Below are 20,873 nucleotides of genomic sequence, written 5' to 3'. Positions count from 1 at the left end.
CCTGCGTGCGCAGACCCTACACCTTCTTGCTGGTCTTGATTTACTGCTGGTGGGCATCAGATAGCCTATTCTAGCTTGTTTGCTCTCTATGCATCGAGCCTGCTGCTGCCTGGGTCTGTGTGTACTGTCAATGGTTGTATGCTGTAGTGCCCTGCGTGCCCCACCCCCCTCCTCCTCCTCCTCCGTGGTGGGAGGAGTGTCTCTGCTGCGGTTTGCTCTGAGTTTGATCTGCACTGAAAATTCCGCTGCATCCCCCCGCTTTTTTACAGCGTGTCCCCGGCTCCCAGCTGAGAATAATGTAACTTTTCAGAAAGACGCTGGTGTCGCCGTGTCTGCAACTAAATCATATGGATGGGCTATCGCAGCGGACACGGATGGGGCTCATTTGTGGCAGCAGATGACTGCTGTTCACAGGCACAGCTAACGTTATGCTTCAAGCATATCGATGCGATTTCCGTTTCCTCATGACTTCTTCTCTCTTTTCTCCTGGCCTTTGTCTAATCTGGAGAGCACTGTCGCCACCTAAGGGTTCTGTAAAATAGGTTAGAGACATTCAATAGCTCCCATATTGTAAGAGGCGATGTAAGAGGCTTAGATCGACATCCCCCCGTCAAAAAACGCAATTGACGAACATGTTCGTCCTTGGCACTCTACGTTACTAAACGAAATGACGAACATGTTCGTCCATGGCACTCAATGAGTTAAGTATTGATTAACTACTCTACTCAGGAACTTAGATACTAATCATTAACTAATGACTACCTACTCATTAACTATGATTAACTAGTGATTGACTAATGGCAAGGTATTCCTTAGCTACTCATTATCTAACTATTAGTTAATGATTAGTTTACTAGTAACTACTACAGTATTTGTGTACGTTATTGTAAAGTGTTACCTGTATTTATTTATTTATTTATTTATTTATTTATTTATTTATTTCCTATTAATTTAGTCTATCAATGTAGCTTCAAGATGATGATGAAAAACATAGAACATTCAATCAGGTATGTCCCAAACTTTTGACTATCAGTGCAGAGGTGAGTTGGCACCCCAAAAAGTAAATGATATCATATCACCATAGGACAACACGCAGGCTACTTGATCACAAAACGATTCCATTGATATGCATTGAACATCACAGAATGATTAGGCTATATTAGCCTATCTGACAGTGTAGTAGCCTAATAAGATTATTTTTGGACTGACATAGGCTACTCTCGTCTCTAGTCTAGCCATTACTGTAGCCCCCCTTATGTCATCATCATGAGGGGGCTTGAGGACCCTCTGCCATAGCTTTAACACGTAAGAAGGAGGAGAAGAAAAGACTTTCAACACATTACCAAATATGGTCCGTGCGGGGCGTGGGGGGATAGCGCTTTCTTGACTTTGTGGGGATGCGCCCGCGCGTCAAATACGCATGGTGTGAAATAGCAACTTTGAAAGCGCATACCAACATAAAAGATAAGCCGGTAAGAGCAACCTTTACTTTGGCGATTCTTTTAAGAGTTTATTCAGCATGGAGCAAGCCTTATGTTTTTATTTTTGGAGCGGTAAGAATGGGATAAGTGCCGGGCCTGGCCACAATGGCACAGCGCCTGGGCGCGGTATGTCCGCTATTCAGGACGGAACAACTCACATATAATATTACAGGCCAGGGAGGGACTTACAGTGTCTGTTACTCTATTCACCGCTTTTCAAATCTTTCACAGGCCCATTTCATTTCTTATGACGATTTTAGCATATTCTACAAGCTTTGTGGGATACTTTACAAACGTAATCCGATACAATTACCTGTTAGAAATTGTAATCAGTAATGTAATCCCGTGTCTTTTGGATTACTTTTGAACAGATTTCCTTTATTTGAATATTTCCACAAACAGCTCTGTAATACTCATTTCAGAACGAATGTGTTGGTTACAGCAGGCGTTCAGCCAGGGAGCATAGTGGAGGATAAACGCAGTGCACCTTTTTGAAATGAGGCTGATAGTTTACTCACCTATTTTCAGATCAACTGTATCAATCAATGAGGGCAAACAAGGTAACTCCACCTTGGATAGTTTACCCACCTCTATATTTAGCACTACATCCAATCTATCTAGTGTCACCTGTTTCTCTTAGAATACAATAACAATACTAATATTTCCATCTTCGGATTACAGTGCACTGATATTATCTGGTTTCTAGTCATATTTAATGTATGTTGTGGGTGCACAGGTCCTTTTTAAGAGCCAAGTGTCTTTTTCTCTGAGTCCCCCCCCCCTCAATAGACAATAAGATATTGTTAATATTTACAGTGCACAGCCACTTGGATAAATACTCAATATACAATAACTAGAACAATAAATGTATTTTAAATTGGAATCCTGCTAGTAATCCCAATTTTTAACAAAATGTATCTGTAATCTTGATTACATTTTTTTTTACTGTAAGGGATTACACAGTTACTTTTCTGTATCCTGATTACAATTGGATATGAGTAGCCTCATATCAAACCAGAAAAGCTTGGTTTCCTGTCAGCAAGTATAAAAGCAAGATGAGGTTGCAATTGCATACACCGTTGTTCACCACGGGCAACCACATCACATCCTGTGAACAACCGCCATAGCTAATGCCAGTTAGCTTTTCTTTGTGTTTTCTCTAGCCAGCATGATATAGACACATAACAGACATTTAGCTGATTGGAGTGAATCTGAGTTTGCAGTTATCAATGGAGATCTCCAAAGTCAAATTGGAAGGCATTATGCATGTGTGAGGAAATGTATGAGTGCTTAAGTAGGTGTCTGTGGTCATTAGCATGGGTTCCTGTGGACATGCCATAGACCATTAGAGCCACTTCCGGTGTAATGAGTCCCAGGAAGGGAAGTGTTGACATGACTGGCAGTGGAATCAAGCATTATTTTGGTCAGCATGCACGTCGTAGGCTACATTTTGGGTGACAATTTTAAAGGGACAGCTCACCCTAAAATCCAAAATACATATTTTTCCTCTCACCTGCACTGCTATTTTATCCATCTATTATCGTTTTGTGTTAGTTGCCTGAGTTTTGGAGATATCGGCCACAGAGTTTCTGGCTTCTCTCCAATACAATGGAAGTGGATGTCTCTTTCCAGAAATCATGACGGTTACTCAAAGTGCTCGGCCATAATGTTATCCCAACTTGCTGCTAGGTTTTCAGGCTTATCAAGAGGCCACTTCCAAGTCAGTGTACCCTGCTCAAACAGACTGGCTGCAACCCCAACTCCTTACCTGGGATTTGTGCTTCAGTGCATCTACCACTCTGTCCTGACATGAAAAATGTCCAAAATGAGAACTAGCCCTATTATCTATGTGGCAACCAGAAGATCCACAAAGACATTAGCAGCCACCCAAAAGCTGCAGGGACGAGCTGTCTCATCTGTGTGTGTGTGTGTGTGTGTGTGTGTGTGTGTGTGTGTGTGTGTTGGGGGGGGGGGGGCTGGGGCGGGGGGATGGCGGCGAAACTGCTACCTCTCTCTTTCTCTCTCTCTCTCCCTCTCTCTCTCTCTCAGTTATCTCTGAGTTAATTATAAAAACCTGTTGCACTTTGCAACTTGGACACTGGATGTCACCAGTGTTCAGCTATGTCCAACCAGGAGTTAGACGTATACACCTCTGACTTCCCTCTTAGTTTGAGGGACTGTCCAAGCCCTCGCAGCCAATGAATGTAGCCACATTTCCGCAGCCTGAGTGAGCAGATGTCAGAGGTCACAGCAGGAACAGCTAGCCAAGCTTCCTCATCCACCGCTTGGGGGAAATGTAGTGGAGTAAAAGTATCCATTTTATTTGAGAAATGTAGTGGAGTAAAAGTGAGAGTTGACAGAAATATAAATACTCAAGTAAAGTACAGATACTCAGAAAAAATACTTAAGTACTGTACTTAAGTATTAATACTTTGTTGTTACATTACACCACTGAAGATCTCATACATTAATGAAAGAGAAGATTTGAACATAGCAGTTACATGCCCAAAAGAGGAAGGGCGTTGACCTATAGATTGGATAACAACCTACTATGCGTGCCTTAACTAATATAATATGATGAACTTTTTATGCAATGAAGAATAAGCTGAAGGACATGTGTCTTTGACTGAACCATAAGTAAGCTGAAATCTTTGGACTGAAACACAGTTATAACTTTTTTGCATTTTGCATCTAGAGTTCAAACATTGTTTTTGAATTCACTTTGGCTAAACTAAGCTCTAATTTCACACTATCTTTATTTCTCCTCTCTGCAGAATATGTGACAAATATCAACGGTGACAAGCGGCCATTATATGACCATCTCACATATATAACTTACAGACTCATCTTGACCAGCCAATCCCCTCTCTGGACTCATCTTGACCAGCCAATCCCCTCTCTGGACTCATCTTAAGCCAATCTGGACTACACTCTCAGCTGCTGACTGACCTCCCATCATGCCACTGGTTGTGCTGCCCACCTCCCAGCTGCTCTGGGTGCGTGTAGCTGCCCTGCTGTTCAGCTGCGTGGCCTTCAGCGTGGCGGCGCACGGAGGTGGACTTCGTGGAGGCTTGGCTGACTGGTGCATCTTCTGCTGGGCGTTCAGCTTCGCCGGCACCCTGCTGGTTCTGCTGGTGGAGCAATTCGGCCTCCAGGCCAGAGTCCCCGTCTCCTGGTCCAACTTCCCCATCACTATGGCCTCCTACGCTGCCCTCCTCTGCCTCTCCGCCTCTGTCATCTTCCCACTCTATTACCTCAAGGGCGAGAGCTCTGGCGAGCGCCGTGACCATCGCATCGCCTCCACGGTCTTCTCCTGTCTGGCCACGGTGGCCTACGTCGGGGAGGTGACCCTGTCCAAAGCCAGGCTGGGAGAGGTGGCGGGTTACATGGCCACGGCTCCGGGCCTGCTGAAGGTGTGCCAGACCTTTGTGGCGTGTGTTATCTTCATCCTGGTCAGCGACCCCGTGTCGTACGACCACCATCCCGCGCTGAAGTGGTGCATGGCGGTGTACTGCATCTGCTTCATCCTCTCCATGGCCGTGGTGGTGCTGTGTGTGACCGAGTGCACCGGTTGTCTCCCTGTCCCCTTCTCCAGGTTCCTGTCAGCGTACGGCCTCCTGGCGGCCATCATATACTTCACCGCGACCATCATCTGGCCCGTGTTCCAGTTTGACAAGAGGAGGCAAGGCGGGGCGGACTCCAAATTGATCGCCGCGGCGGTGCTCACCGCACTCAACTTCCTGCTTTACCTCGCTGACCTGGTCTACTCAGCCAGACTGGTGTTTGTCAGTGTTTGAGAGGGAGGGAGCGAATGAGTGAGGTGGTTCAGACCCAGGAAGGAGTGAGGTGGTTCAGACCCAGGAAGGAGTGAGTTGGTTCAGACCCAGGAAGGAGTGAGGTGGTTCAGACCCAGTAAATGAGAAGAACATGGACACACAGGAGCCAAGGGCTTCAGTAGCAATGTAGTGAAGCTGAGTTATTTGCTGTGAAGAAAAATCACCCACTTTTTCTTTTCAAATGCTGAAATAATAATAGAGAGGCAAAGTGACCGCCTACTTCCTGCTTCAGCACTGTACCAGAGATTTTCATCCACTATTTATTTTGCCATAGACATTTCGTAAAATGCTTATAAAAATAGTTTTACTTGGTCAAACCAAACGGTTCAGGTCTATTTAGAAACAGGAGAGGGCGCATGACATTTCACTTGGACCCGACCAAAACGTAACAAAATTGCGGATTTAAAGAAAATATTTTTTCAATGTCGTTTTTTAAAGTTTTGGTCCAAGTGAAATGTTCTATAGTCTCTCCCAATTCTAAATCCATCTGTACCGTTTGGTTTGAACAAGTAAAACTATTTTATAAGTATTTTATTAAATGTCTATGGGAAAATAAAGTGCGGATAAAAATCTCCGGTACAGTGCTGAAGCAGGAAGTATAGGCGGTCACTTTGCCTCTCTATATGAGTTGTACTGCTGAGGGACAAGCACACATAATGCATGCGTTTAAAATAAATGCCCTGATTTCTGCAATGGTAACATTTAACCTCTGGTGTGGAGTGCACTTTGTTATAAGCATTTTTACGAAATGTCTATGGGAAAATAAATATCTTGGTGCGTATATGCCTAAACCGGAAAAGCACTATGACTGGTAAAATCCAGTAGGTGGTGGTAATGTAACACTTGGATGCCAACTGCCAAAAAAACTCAAAAGAAGAAGACGTTTTTAAAGTTTTGTCTTAATGCTTTTCAATCCTGCCAAGAAAACAAAATCAGAAGAAAACACTGAATATAATATTTTCTTTGAATTTTTGGCACAAAAATGGTGAAATGTAAAATACAGAATATCAGCACAAAATATAGCTTTCAGCAGCTTCACTAAAAGTATGGGGTATTATCAGTATCATGAAATCCTTTTCAGAAATTAAATGGTGTCTTCTGTTAATGTGTGATTCATCAAAGTATAACGTAACATGGGGAGAGCACTTGACATTTTACTGTTTCCCAGCTTCAGTGATTCACAGTGTTGGGCAAGTTACTTTCAAAATGTAATACACTACATATTATTAGTTACTTTCATTTGAAAGTAAATAAGTTTCTTTACAATATTACTGTCTGTGTTACTTATTACATTACTTTTGCATTACTTTCACCAAAATAACTGCAGTAGCAGAATGACAACCGGAACCGGAAAAATTATTTATACCAACTGAAGTCAATGTAAACCGTCCAAAATTCTAAATGTTATCTTTTTTCTTTGTTATTCATAGTGGTTATTTACATAAAAACACACAATTTGATTAGGAAATTATCTTTATTTAAATATGTGCTTTGAGTAAAAAAATGTAACTCAATTTGTAACTTGTGTTACTTGACAAAGTAACTGGTATAATATTACTGAAATCCTATTGTAATAAGTTATATTACTGAGTTACTGCTAAAAGTAATATATTACATGTAATATATTACTTTTGTAATTAGTTACTCCCAACACTGGTGATTCAGTGGCAACGTGTTGCGAACACGAACGATCTGTAGACGTTTTTAGTGGAGACGAGCTCCTCGCTGCTGCTGGAGCTGCTTCTCCAGAACAAACTGGACGAGTCTCTTCACCCAGGATGAGCGAGGGTTCAGGCAGATCTTCTCTCCACTCGCCAGGCCGGCGCTGACCAAGCAAAAACAAAAAACAAGGAAAAGATGCATTTTTGTTTTCATACAGAGCGATTCCACACTATAGCTCTCTGACATGACGTCTGGATACTCGTTTCATCCGAGTACTCGGCTCAACCCTATGTATGCATTTTTTGTTGAAGTTTGGTTAGGGTTAGTGGAAATGGAAATGAAAGATGTCGGTCAATGTGAATGATCCTAAGATAAAACCCTGATAAGCTGGTTGCGTTGGCGTGAGAATATGCTAAAAGGCTGTCAAGGAAAAAGATGGAAAACCCCCGAGGGGGCTCAATGACGTTTATCAGAGCGAGCCTGGGCATGCAGGGATTTTGAAAATCACAAATGGAGGCTTGCAGACATGGTGTGAGTTGTACGTATATGGAAAGACTCGGGTTCTTGAGGACCAACTCACTCGGGAAGTTTTCAACTATATGGGAGCCGTTTCTGGCCTACTTGGACAAGGTTAGAAATGATGAGTAACTCGCCCAGTTGATTTCACATGGACTCTTCGCAAAAGATTTTATATGTACGGGATCTTTTGTAAGCACATAGGCTTCATAGGTAGCTGGTAGCACCATGTCGCAATGTTGGCATGTTATTTTTTTCTCTCTCTTTGTGTGTCTCTCTCCTTGTTTGAGTTTATTTAGCTTCTTTATGCTTTTTGTTTATTGTTTTGTTTTTCATGTTCTAAAAGTTGAAAAATGGAAAAATAAAATAATGGGGGGGGGGGGAACAACAACAAAAAACAAATGGAATTCTAATTCCTTGTGGATTCCCTGTCTGACTGGGCATTTAGTCTGCAGCCTCTCCTCTCTCTCTCCCCAGATGGTTTTTCATAGTCGACTTAACTGGCCGATTACGACTCTGGGCAACTGTGCGCTCCTCTCTGGAGCTCTCCATGGTGCTGAGCCTGTCTTGAGTCACTTTGGCCACTAATTACATTATCCATTTTTGCCCATTTAGTCGGCGAATTGCCTAATTCAAAAATCCAGCTCTGTTAGGTCACCTGCAGGGGGTGCTCTTTACACGTCCTGAAAAATTCAGCGCGATCGCACGTAAAATCGCATAGTTGTGGCCCAACACAATTTCTTCTCACTCTCAGACAGACATTTCACATTCTTATTATATTGTAGCTGTAAATAGCATAGAGAATGCCCCCCCCCCTGCATTACAGCTTGGTTTCTACTCACTTTCCCCCACAGGTACTTTAGCTCCTCTACCTGCCAGGTGAGTTTATTTATTTAAGGACCTTATTTATTAAGTTGGGAGGAATAACAGTGATACATCCATCAGAATAAACATAAATATTACATTTTGTTGACATATTTTCCATCCTTGGTTCCATCTACAGTCTCAATGGAAAGCATGCAAAAGAGTTTTCATTTTGCGCAACAAGGACTTATGTTACCTAATGTCCTTTCAAAAGTATTATCGCGTCGATTGATTTTGTGTGTGACTATTTCTCAATGGCCGATCTCCTCTTCAGGTCTGAAGGACTTACATGACCTCGGTGGTGGGGCAGTGAGGACCTTCAGGGAAGATCTTGATGCTCCGCAGACTGTCTGGAGGGACGATCCTGGACTCCACTTGCAGGCAGCGACAGTGTGTGTTGTAGTCCCTGCTGATGGGCGGCATGCCTAGTAGGAAAACACACACAGTCAGTGTACAAATATTAGACAAATATAAATATAAATACAAATATAAATATAAGACCATTCACAAATATTACAATTTTAATTATACTGGCCTATCAGCTTCTCTTTCCAGTGCATTCCTTTATCCTTTCTGCAAATAAACAATTGCCCGATGAAATGTGCTGAGACGGTGTTTCTAATATGTTTTATACAAAGGTTTGTGCAACAAATGTTTGCCAATTGCCATTTTGAAATCATAATTACTGGAAAAACTACTGTATTATCTCCACACCCTGCCTGTGACACGTGACAAACCCGATCAAGTGCTGATCACAGTTTGGCATATGTTCACACTTCCTCTTTACAGCTTCCTGTTTACTAGAGTTGAAATATTCAGGAGAAGGGAAAGGTCAAGTGCTGTGTTTTCACCAATGACCTATATAGTTGTGATGGGTTTGTATGTTGATCCTAAATCATAGGTGATCAATAAACCAACTATGACTGATGATCGCTGATCTAGATAGATATGATAAATATGATGACAAACTATTTTTTGCACATTTCATTTTATTGGTCATAAATTGTTCAGTTATGTTTTCTCTTGTCAATGAATTCATCGTTTAAAGGCACAAAATATGGGCTATCAGCCAGTCTAGCAATATAATATCAGCCTTCAAATACCAATATATCAATCAAACCCTGGCCTAATACATAATCAAACCAAATTATAGTAGCCTAATATAAATTGATATGTTGCTCAGACATAGATTATCATGTTACGTTATTATTCTATATTGTTATATTAGCTGGGCCTGGGGGCAAAATGCCCCCCAAAAAATCGAGAATTGCCCCTGGAACTGGGGTGACGGGGGCTTTTAAATGCCCCCATAAAATAAAGAGTTTAATACTTTCTGTATTTTAACATTATTCTGCATTTGCAAAGCGTGACTCGAAAATGGCCAACTAGGCATCCATATGTAACCGGGCCCAGTATAAGTAACCACTGGTTGCAACCAACCACTTGGGCCTTCACACAAAGGTTCAATTCTAAAGATTACAGACGGAGCAGGAGACGTGCATCTAGTGAACACAGAAATGTTTATTTAAAGCTTGTTATAAGAAAGGATGGCCCTGGGGAAACAAAAGGGGGAAACCAATTAATCCAAAATCATATCTTTATTGCAAACTATGATTACTATGATTTTGGAAGCTTGGACCAATTGGTCAAAACCCAACAGGGTAACAGTGGAACAATTGGCTCATCAGTACACAGTGCATAAATGCCGTCATACAGTGGACGTCAATCATAAAATTAGGCTTTGTGTAATATACAAACAATGTTAAAACAATGACTAAAAGCAATATTGGCAAAACAGCAGCCTGGTGCTGGATCCTGCATGAGAAATAAGGAAAGTGTAAAACATCTATTTCAGAGTGACTTTACCTTGGAGGATTAAACCTCCTACTGTTTACCTCAATGAGTTGTTACCTGTGTGAAGCATCTAGGCTAAGCTTGGTGTAGCCGGAGGGGAAACTGCCTATCACTGGGCATCTGTGGAAGCCTACAGCATGGGATGGAACCTACAATATCAAACATGGCGTTTCAAAACATGTTCACATCAACAAATGCTGGGGGAAAGAGAAGATGCAATGAGCTCGGCCTACCTCAACCACTGGGCCAAAGCACAGGCCACCAGAGTCACGGAGCTAGGGACCGATCCAGCCTATATTATAATATATATATACACACTATGAGACCATAGAAGATAATTATAAATGCTCATTTTCAGTCTGAAACTTGGATTACCTGTGTCAGCTGTACTGCAGAGAAGTGGGGGAAATCACACCAAAACACAGCAGGGTGAAGGCAGGCAAAAGGGGAGGCTGGCACACCTGGCCTTTTTAAGGGGAATGATTCTAATTGGCCCGCCTACTAGAGGCGGTGCCCTTTTCCTAAAGGTAGCAGCCGTCACAATCTACCCCCTGGTTTTTTTCATCGCCGTCCCGACGATGGGACCTATCAGAGCCAGGGTCTATGAATAGTTGTTACTGAGCTATTACTACTGGCGAATCGTGTGACTGTTGTCTGTGGTAGGTGGTGGGCATTTGAATGTTGGCCGGCTGTGGAACGGGCTGTTCTTCGAGGAGCTACAGGACAAGGGGACTGGGGCGGGCGAAGGAGCTCAGAATCCACTCTGGGGTGGGGCTGCTCCAGCATGAGGTGCTTTTGAGGGGGTGGCCTTCTGGACAAGCTAGGTAGCTCCGCCAGCTGCACAGGGTTTTGTGTCGATGGAGAGTGGTGAATGTTACCTCCATCCAATGGCTCAGGGCTCCACACGTACAGGTCTCCCATAGCATGCCTTTCGGGCCTCTCTGAGGGCTTGTCGGTCCTCTGGACATTACTGTAAAGAAGTTTGTCACAAACATTACTAGGGATGGGCTTCAGCAATTGTCTGTTAACATGCTTTGTCTGTTGTGGGTGTTCAAGAGGTGCCACTGTATACACTGATCCTGTGGCCATAGGGGCTTTAAGGATTCTGTATGGTATTGGATTCCACAGGTCTTGGATTTTGTTCCGGCCCTTTATGCCATGGTCACGGAGGTAAACAAGTTGGTTCACTTTCAATGAGTCAGAGGCACGTGGTTGCTGCCGCTCTGCCCGTTTCCCTGCGGCTGCTTGTATCCGTTCCTTTGCTCCCTCATAGGCAGCTTGCAGGCGTCTGTGATGGTCTTCTATCCAGCTGTGAACCGGACCCTCCACTGGCTCCGGCACCCTCCCCAACAGGAAGTCAATCGGCAGCTGGGGCTCTTGGCCAAACATCAGGAAGTAGGGCAGCTCACCTGTCGCTTGATTGGCAGTGGTGTTATAGGCAAAGGTGAGCTGTTGCAGATAGTTAGGCCAGTTTCTCTTTTTCTCTGGGGGCAAAGTTCTCAAAAGGTCATGCAATGTCCGATTAAATCTTTCACATTGCCCATTACCTTGCGGATGATATGGGGTAGTGCGGCTCTTTTGCACACCGTACAGCTGGCACAGTTGTTGGATCAAGGCTCCTTCAAAGATCCTGCCTTGGTCTGAATGGATCCTGGCTGGAACTCCAAACCGATAAAACCACTCTTGGACCAATACACGGGCCACCGTGGTTGCCTTCTGATCTCTGGTAACAATGGCCTGTGTATATTTGGAAAAAACATCGGTTAGAATCAATACCAATTCCCGGCCATCAACAGACGGTTCAAGGCATGTAAAGTCTATAGCCAGGATTTGATTAGGCCTAGAAGCCAACAGGTGGCCCATGGCGCTCTTTGGCTTGGGGTACACTGCTTTGGCCAGTCCACAGCGTTCGCACTGTTGACACCAGTCCTGAACTTCTTTGTACATATGAGGCCAATAACATCGTTGTCGTACCAATTCCAGCGTCCTCTCCAATCCCTGATGGCCATGGTCGTCATGCAATTGCTTCAAGACCTCACCTTTCAGGCTTTCTGGTAAGACCAGTTGGCGGATCGCCTCCCCACCATCAGGTCGGTTGAGCTGGCGGTAAAGGATTCCCCCCTCCTCCACCAGTTTCTTCCACTGGCGCAGCATTTCCAAAACGGGCGCACTCAGGCCTGTCCTTTCCGCATAGGTAGGCCTCCTCTTCCTCTCCCAAAACCTCAAGAATACACTGAGGGTGGGGTCAGCTCTCTGTAGCACAGCAAGGTCAGTCAGAGAATGTGAAGGCAAAACAGAAATGACATGTTGTGTTACCTCTTGGGGCAGCCGAACATCAGCCTGCGGCAGCGTATCAGGGAGGGCCGTGCCTGGGAGTAGGGACTCAATCTGAACCATGGATACTGGAGGTTGGTGTTGCCGAGAGAGCGCATCAGCATTGCCATTGGTACGCCCTGGGTGATACTTGATTGAAAAGTCAAATACAGATAATTCAGCTGCCCAGCGCTGTTCCACTGCACCAAGTTTAGCTGTGAACAAATGGCTGAGGGGATTGTTGTCTGTGAAGACTACACATTTGTGGCCCAAAAGATATTCCCTGAATTTTTCAGTCATTGCCCACTTCAAGGCCAAAAATTCAAGCTTCATAGAGCTATAGTTTGACATGTTACGTTCTGTTGGTTTTAATCCCCTACCGGCATAAGCAAGTATTCTATCATCCTGTTGTTGGGAAAGTACTGCACCCAGACCCCAGTGGCTTGCATCAATTTCAAGGATGAATGGCAGTGAAAAATCGGCATACGCTAGGATAGGTGCCAATGCTAGCCTGGCTTTTAAACCTTGGAAGCTGTTCTCACACTGCTCAGTCCACATGTCTCTCAGGGCTTTCTTAGATGTTTTTTTGGTCTCTGCATCATAGAGCTCGGCTGCTAAACGATGGAGGGGTGCAGCCAGCTTAGCAAACCCCTCAACAAAGCGGCGGTAGTAGCTGGCAAACCCAAGGAAGGATTTGAGTTCAGTCACATTGTTTGGGGGGGGGGGCAATTTTCCACAGCAGAGATTTTTTCTGGGTCAGTGGCTACACCATCTTTAGATATAACATGGCCGAGGTATTTCACCTCTCTTTTCAGGAAGCAGCATTTCTCCAACTTTGCCTTCAAATTCTCTCTCTGCAAGGTCCCCAATACGTCCCCCAGCCGTTTGAGATGGTCATCCACTGTGGAAGAGAAAACGACAACATCATCGAGGTACAACAGTAAAGACTGGTGGTGCTGTGCCCCAAACATCCTCTCCATCAGCCTTTGAAAAGTGCTGGGGGCATTGCAAAGGCCGAAGGGCATTGTAGAAACGGTCCATAATGGCCCACCGTCAGGCCTGTTCTTGGGGCAGTCGATGCCTACCAGCCGGCGCGCCAACGACGTAATGATGATGACATCATCAACGATGACAATGATGTCATAGCATAGAGTTCACCTGTGAGGTCATCGGCGATGTCAGACATAACACAGATGATGTCATAGCTCCCTCGAACATTGTGACATCACCAATGACGTGATGTCATACACCGGAATGCGACCATATAAACAAAGTGTTCCGTGACGCTATACCACATCCGAGAGATTCCTGCTTGATTCCTTCGACTTCCATACTTCTTCAGGTATTCTTACTCCTTCATAATGTCAACCATTAGCACAACCTATTGCGGACCCGAACTGAACCCCTGCTGTCTTACAACCAGCCAGGCCCTGGTGACCGACTGCCTTACACCCAGACAGGTCAACAGTGGTAATTCAACCGCGTCCCAGGACCGACATGTCGGTCCCTATCTCCATCTCCGTGATTCTGATCGATCACAGCCCGTGAGCCCTCATACACGATCCAGCACACTTCATGAGGCAAGCCCAAAGGCTTTGCCCCCAGCAAGCACACAAGCTTCGCTACAATTTGGTCCTTCGAGCCGGATCAGAGGACTTGCGACGCTCAGAGATGGAGCAGGAGTCAGGTGAGCTCGCTCTGGTCACGGCACCTCACCGACCAGAGGAGCAATCCCTTCCCCACCAGATCGAATCTGGATACAGCAGAGTATCCAGCGGGAGTAGTACTCAGGGGTCCCCCTACACTCCCACCAGACGATCCAACCGGGGCAGGAACTCATCCGCAGCCACCACCGACTCCCTGCTCAGGCAGACCATGCAAGGGCCGATCTCCTAGCTCGAGAAAAGGCTAAGTTCGACGCTACGATCGTGCGCCAAAGGGAGACCAACCAGGACATCACTGAATACAGCCCCCAGGAAAACCGATTCCGTGCTCGGGTAGCACAACATGAGGCAGATTATGCTCAGCTAAGGGCTGAGTTTAAGGCAGATGAAGCTGCAGAGAACCTTATGGAGCTCCTATTGATCAAGTTCAGAGCCCTACCAGCCTCTGGCCACGCTATCGCTAGGAGGAAGGCACACCAAGCAACATTACATGAAGAGATCCTAAGGATGGAAGCCGTAATGGCGCAGGTCTATGCTAGGTTCCAGGCCGAGGCCCTCCAAGCTAGAGAGCAGATAACTGCTCCAGAGCCAACGACCCAAACTACGGAACCCACTGTTCCAGTGCCAATACCACCAACACTCCCACCTAGGACATGTCCACCGACAAAGGTCGCCGACCCTGAGCATACCATAGAGTGCAACGGGGTGGCCAAGCCCGCCACCGGGATACACCAGACTCAGGGAGGCATGGCGAACACTGAGACCAACAGCACAGGGCACAGCCAGCCGGACGGCGTCAATCATTCCCACAAGATAGCTGGACACGACAGCTGGGACCCCCCCAGAGGACGGGACCAGCCATCTCAACTACCTATTCCCAGTATTCACCTCCTGGCCCTGCCCGGGCTCATGGAGACAACTCCAGCCAAGGCCTCCAGGGAGGCCAATAAGTCCGAGCAAGTAGACATGCCCTTGAGGACGGCGAGGCAGGAGCCCCAGATGCTTCACGGGGCGGCCGTCTCCCTCATCGTCTCGCCGGCAATTCGCCCAGAGCAGACCTATGCCACACCGGCGCTCCACGGGGCGGCCAACGAGGCACTAGGGGCAGAGACCCCCCTCCAACGAGGGCAGACAAACTGCTTCCTCACCGACCCTACGCCGCTGAGGTTCCTCGACTGGAAACTCAAGCCACCAGAACCAGAGGCTCCTCACTACCGCAGTAGCTGGGTAGACCCCCGGCTCCTGAGCGGCTCCCGCGCTGACCTCACGCCGCTGAGTTTCCTCAACTGGAAACTCAAGCCCCCAGAGGCCACTACAGCTCACTACTGCAGTAGGATCCCACACACATCCTGGCCAACGAGGACAGTCACCAAATCTTGGCTGTTGTGATGTACGGGACTGGACAACGGCGTGCGGACCCGTGCCTACACCCGGCCGGTGGCCAGGCGGACCACAGCCCCCCTCACTCCCAGAATAATCAACCAAGCCCTGCCTATACCAGGTGGGACTGGAGGGCCATTCCGGCCATTTCTGGAAGAATACAGATTCCCCACAGGAATCTGGGAGCGGCTGTAGAAACGGTCCATAATGGACCACCGTCAGGCCTGTTCTTAAGGCAGTCGATGCCTACCAGCCGGCGCGCCAACGACGTAATGATAATGACATCATCAACGATGACAATGATGTCATAGCATAGAGTTCACCTGTGAGGTCATCGGCGATGTCAGACATAACACCGATGATGTCATAGCTCCCTCGAACGATGTGACATCACCAATAACGTGATGTCATACACCGGAATGCGGCATTATAAACAAAGTGTTCCGTGACGCTATACCACATCCGAGAGATTCCTGCTTGATTCCTTCGAGATTCCTTCGACTTCCATACTTCTTCAGGTATTCTTACTCCTTCATAATGTCAACCGTTAGCACAACCTATTGCGGACCCGAACTGAACCCCTGCTGTCTTACAACCAGCCAGGCCCTGGTGACCGACTGCCTTACACCCAGACAGGTCAACAGTGGTAATTCAACCGCGTCCCAGGACCGACATGTCGGTCCCTATCTCCATCTCCGTGATTCTGATCGATCACAGCCCGTGAGCCCTCATACACGATCCAGCACACTTCACGAGGCAAGCCCAAAGGCTTTGCCCCCAGCAAGCACACAAGCTTCGCTACAGGCATTCTGTTGAATTCAGTCCGAATGGGGTGCAGAACGCAGTTTTCTTTTTGTCAGCCTCTGCCACTGGGACCTGGTTATATCCACTGGCCAAATCCAGCGTAGAAAACCAGCGGGCCCCACAAAGTGCATCCAGGGACTCCTCGATTCGAGGCAGGGGGAAAGCATCCTTCCTAGTCTTGCTATTAAGGAGGTGATAGTCCACACACAGCCTGATGGTGGCATCTTTTTTTCTGACAATAACAATTGGAGAGGCAAATGGGCTACAACTTTCTCTTATGACTTCGCTCTCCAAGAGCTGCTGGATGTGAGTCTTGACTGCCTCATACTCAGAGGGGGGAATGCGCCTGTACCTCTGACGAACTGGCGTGTTGTCAAGGAGGGGGATCTCATGCGAAATCAGATTTGTACACCCCAGGTCACCATCATGGGAAGAGAATACAGATTCATAATCGCATAGAAGGGACCTCACCTTCTCCTGGTCCTGGGCTGCAACATTAGACAAATCGAGGGCTTTAATGGCTGCTTGTACTTTGCTCTCTGCTATGCCTTGAGAGGCTACGGTGGCGACTGTCTCCCCCACCATTTCAGTGACCTTACCCGGCATGCTCACGATCTCTGCTGGGTATAAGCTGCCAATCCGGACTCTAGGATGCAACATCACATCGGTTACCCCTACATTAGTGACAGGGATGAGAGCCATACCATTAACCACTCTGACCATGGCTGGGGAAGCAAGGAGTCCATTTGGTAACCCAGTATCCAGGGGTTCAAAGAGAGCAGATGCAGGCTGTTCAGTAGCTGCTTTGCGGCAGGTAACCGGCACCTATTTAACAGTGCCTCCTGGAACACAGACCCTCCTCCTGCCTCTCACTCTCACCAGGCCATCCACCCTTGACTCAGGCTGGAGTTGGACTTGATGACAGAACAGTAGAGCCTGCTGCCAGGGATCCTGTTGGACAGAAGGGAGGTCAAAAAGTGCGGGGCCATGTTCACAAAACAATTCCTGGTAACACTCTCGAATAATGTTCATTCCAAGGACTCCCAGGATGTCTGCATTGGGGGAAACATTTGGTGGATCTTTAATGACCAATATACCCCGCTTGGGGACAGGTTTGCCAAGCACCTGGACGTCTAGCTCCAAATAGCCAACATACGGGATAGTCAGCCCATTTGCTGCACGTAGTCGTAGCCAGTGGCACTCCTTAAGCTTTTCTGGGCCCCATTGCTTAAAATGTTGGACAAAGAAGCTCTCCGGAATTGTGGTGACCATTGATCCAGTGTCTAAAAGGCAGGGGATTTCAATACCCCCCATGTCAATAGTCACCCTAGGGCAGGCACCGAGCAAATTACGGGTGGGAGCAGTGGTGCTGGAAATGACATTGGGCGTGGGTTCAGGGTGGCTGGAGTCAGTTTTAGAGCCAGTAATGCCCCCATCTGATATGTGGCTCAACATAACAGAGGGAGCTAGTTTCCCGACTGCTGTGACCAGGAATGTTGCGTGGCTGATTGCTCAGGATACCCATGTTGACGAATGACCACTCTGTCATTATCACAATCCCTTGCAAAATGCCCTGGTTTTTGACACCGCCGGCAAATGACTGGGCCTCTGTTTTGATTTGTTCCGGGCCTGGTAGAACGGTGATTTGAGCTCAGTGCGTGAGTCAGCTGGTCAATTTGGGCCTGTTGTTGTTTCAAAATAACCTTAAGTTCAGCCAGCTCTGATCCTACATTGTCATGTTTAGCGGGAGGCTGCCTAGCCTGCTGCATGCTGTAAGAGGAAGGGACGGAATAGCTTCTACCCCTGCCATGGCCCTCCCAGGACCTACCCTCCCGCTCCCACTTAATGGCCTCATCTCTCAGGGCATGTAGGTCATAATTAGGGTGTTCTCGAACGACTCTCCTCAACTCTCTACTCAGGTTTCCATCAAAAACACATTCTATAAACTGATCACATAACAGTTGGGGGGCATTGGGAATGCGTTTCTCAGGACAACTTTGAATCATCTTGTCCATCAGGGAGAACAAGGCATGTGAGAACTCCCTCAAAGATTCCCCTTCCTGCTGCTTTCGGCCATAAAAGGCCTCTTTTAGTGAAATAAATGATGTGGGGCAGCTATACTGGGCAAGGAGGATCTCCAGAACCATATCGGGGTCCTCTCTCACTTGCTGGGATCGATATTTAATCTCCTCCCGTGCCTCACCAATCAAATAATCATAAATAAAATAAGCCTGATCAACATGAGATAACCTACGTTCGCGCATTATGGATTTTACTTGCTCGATCCAGTTGCCGACAGAGATCTCACCAGTGCCACTAAAAAGGGGACATGATCTTTCCCTGGGGACATAGACCATCCTTTCCCTGGGGATATAGACCATCCTGTCCGGGCCAGGGTCCTGTCCACCGAGGGTTGAGGGGCCCGACATCTGACCGGTCTCATCTGGGCTCTCCATTCTGAGGCCGAAGTCTCTCGTCTGTCGGGACCAAGCTGCTGTTTTGCCTTTATTTCTAATTTACTTTACAAATAAAATACACAACCACTATTACATATGCACCAATGAACCAACTGTTTCCCTAGAATGCACGTCTGTGATGCTACCGTCCTGCCAGACAACGCCAAATTTGTAACCGGGCCCAGTATAAGTAACCACTGGTTGCAACCAACCACTTGGGCCTTCACACAAAGGTTCAATTCTAAAGATTACAGACGGAGCAGGAGACGTGCATCTAGTGAACACAGAAATGTTTATTTAAAGCTTGTTATAAGAAAGGATGGCCCTGGGGAAACAAAAGGGGGAAACCAATTAATCCAAAATCATATCTTTATTGCAAACTATATGATTACTATGATTTTGGAAGCTTGGACCAATTGGTCAAAACCCAACAGGGTAACAGTGGAACAATTGGCTCATCAGTACACAGTGCATAAATGCTGTCATACAGTGGACGTCAATCATAAAATTAGGCTTTGTGTAATATACAAACAATGTTAAAACAATGACTAAAAGCAATATTGGCAAAACAGCAGCCTGGTGCTGGATCCTGCATGAGAAATAAGGAAAGTGTAAAACATCTATTTCAGAGTGACTTTACCTTGGAGGATTAAACCTCCTACTGTTTACCTCAATGAGTTGTTACCTGTGTGAAGCATCTAGGCTAAGCTTGGTGTAGCCGGAGGGGAAACTGCCTATCACTGGGCATCTGTGGAAGCCTACAGCATGGGATGGAACCTACAATATCAAACATGGCATTTCAAAACATGTTCACATCAACAAATGCTGGGGGAAAGAGAAGATGCAATGAGCTCGGCCTACCTCAACCACTGGGCAAAAGCACAGGCCACCAGAGTCACGGAGCTAGGGACCGATCCAGCCTATATTATAATATATATATACACACTATGAGACCATAGAAGATAATTATAAATGCTCATTTTCAGTCTGAAACTTGGATTACCTGTGTCAGCTGTACTGCAGAAAAGTGGGGGAAATCACACCAAAACACAGCAGGGTGAAGGCAGGCAAAAGGGGAGGCTGGCACACCTGGCCTTTTTAAGGGGAATGATTCTAATTGGCCCGCCTACTAGAGGCGGTGCCCTTTTCCTAAAGGTAGCAGCCGTCACACATACAACCCCCGCCCCTCCTCCTACTAGCATTATTGACATCAGTGACAGGCAGCACAAGCTAGCTGGCCAGCTAGTTCACTCATGTTTTTGCCAAGTGCATTAATAACATGCCAGACAATCAACAGTGTTGTTGAGATAGGAAATGCGGATCTTTAACTGTGATTGTTTATGAACTTTTAGAAATAAAATATGCTTGGATAAGAGTCATTGATTGGTCTGTCATGCTACATAGGTGTAACTAAAGTATTTCCAAGATCAAATTGCCCTGGAAATGATCCAAAATGCCCCCGAAATATATTTCACAGGGGCAAAAATAGTCCTCGTTTAGAAAAGTTAATTTCCTAGTAGGCCTACCCTGGCCTATTATTATACCCTTACCGTGTATGAGGACAGCCATTGTTGCAAACACCAGCAGCAGATAGAGCTTCATGTTGTTGTTGTTGCCTAGTTGGAACTCAGATGATGATGTACTGCAGCCGCGGACCCTAACCCTAACTCTAACCACTTCACTATTTATTCATACAGATGTCATGTGCTCATCATCAACTCAGCTGCGGGAGATTTCAGGAAAAAACCCTGGTGTGTGTGTGTGTGTGCGTGCGTGCGTGCGTGCGTGCGTGCGTGCGTGCGTGCGTGCGTGCGTGCGTGTGTGTGTGTGTGTGTGCAGGTCATAAGACTGTGGTTCAGACCACAGGCCCTGCTGGGACTACAGATGGCACGCGCCCAGCAGCCGCAGAAAGAAATCATATACAGTGGAGGGCGTTGTCAAAGTCTGAGACTGTGGGCCTCCCCCCAGACAAAGCTTGGAGATAGGAGCCCCCCCTTCCCCCACTGAATTCCTGGATGCCTATGTGATCATGATTAATGTTAT

At 46.4% G+C, this 20,873-nt stretch overlaps 1 protein-coding gene and 1 pseudogene across 2 annotated transcripts; one reads left to right on the top strand and one right to left on the bottom strand.

Moving 5' to 3' along the window:
* Positions 1-4,438: 4,438 nt before the first annotated feature.
* On the top strand, positions 4,439-5,278 carry LOC310784749 (myeloid-associated differentiation marker homolog pseudogene; annotated as a pseudogene). Its single transcript has one exon. The product of its transcript is annotated as a myeloid-associated differentiation marker homolog pseudogene (transcript).
* Positions 5,279-7,021: 1,743 nt separating this feature from the next.
* Positions 7,022-20,487, bottom strand: LOC310784804 (interleukin-8-like; the record flags this gene model as incomplete). The annotated part of the gene is made up of 3 exons (XM_083645848.1): positions 20,381-20,487; positions 8,649-8,784; positions 7,022-7,142 (listed from the first exon to the last, which is right to left on the bottom strand). Exons 1-3 carry the CDS (start codon positions 20,430-20,432, stop codon positions 7,022-7,024), a joined length of 309 nt encoding a protein of 102 aa, XP_083501974.1. The 5' UTR covers positions 20,433-20,487.
* Positions 20,488-20,873: the final 386 nt, after the last annotated feature.

The sequence above is a fragment of the Poromitra crassiceps genome (genome assembly GCF_964638095.1).
Source record: "Poromitra crassiceps genome assembly, chromosome: 11".
Taxonomy (NCBI): Eukaryota; Metazoa; Chordata; class Actinopteri; order Beryciformes; family Melamphaidae; genus Poromitra; species Poromitra crassiceps.
The sequence above is the reverse complement of the archived record's forward strand: the minus strand, read 5'-3'. Positions and strand labels throughout refer to the sequence as shown.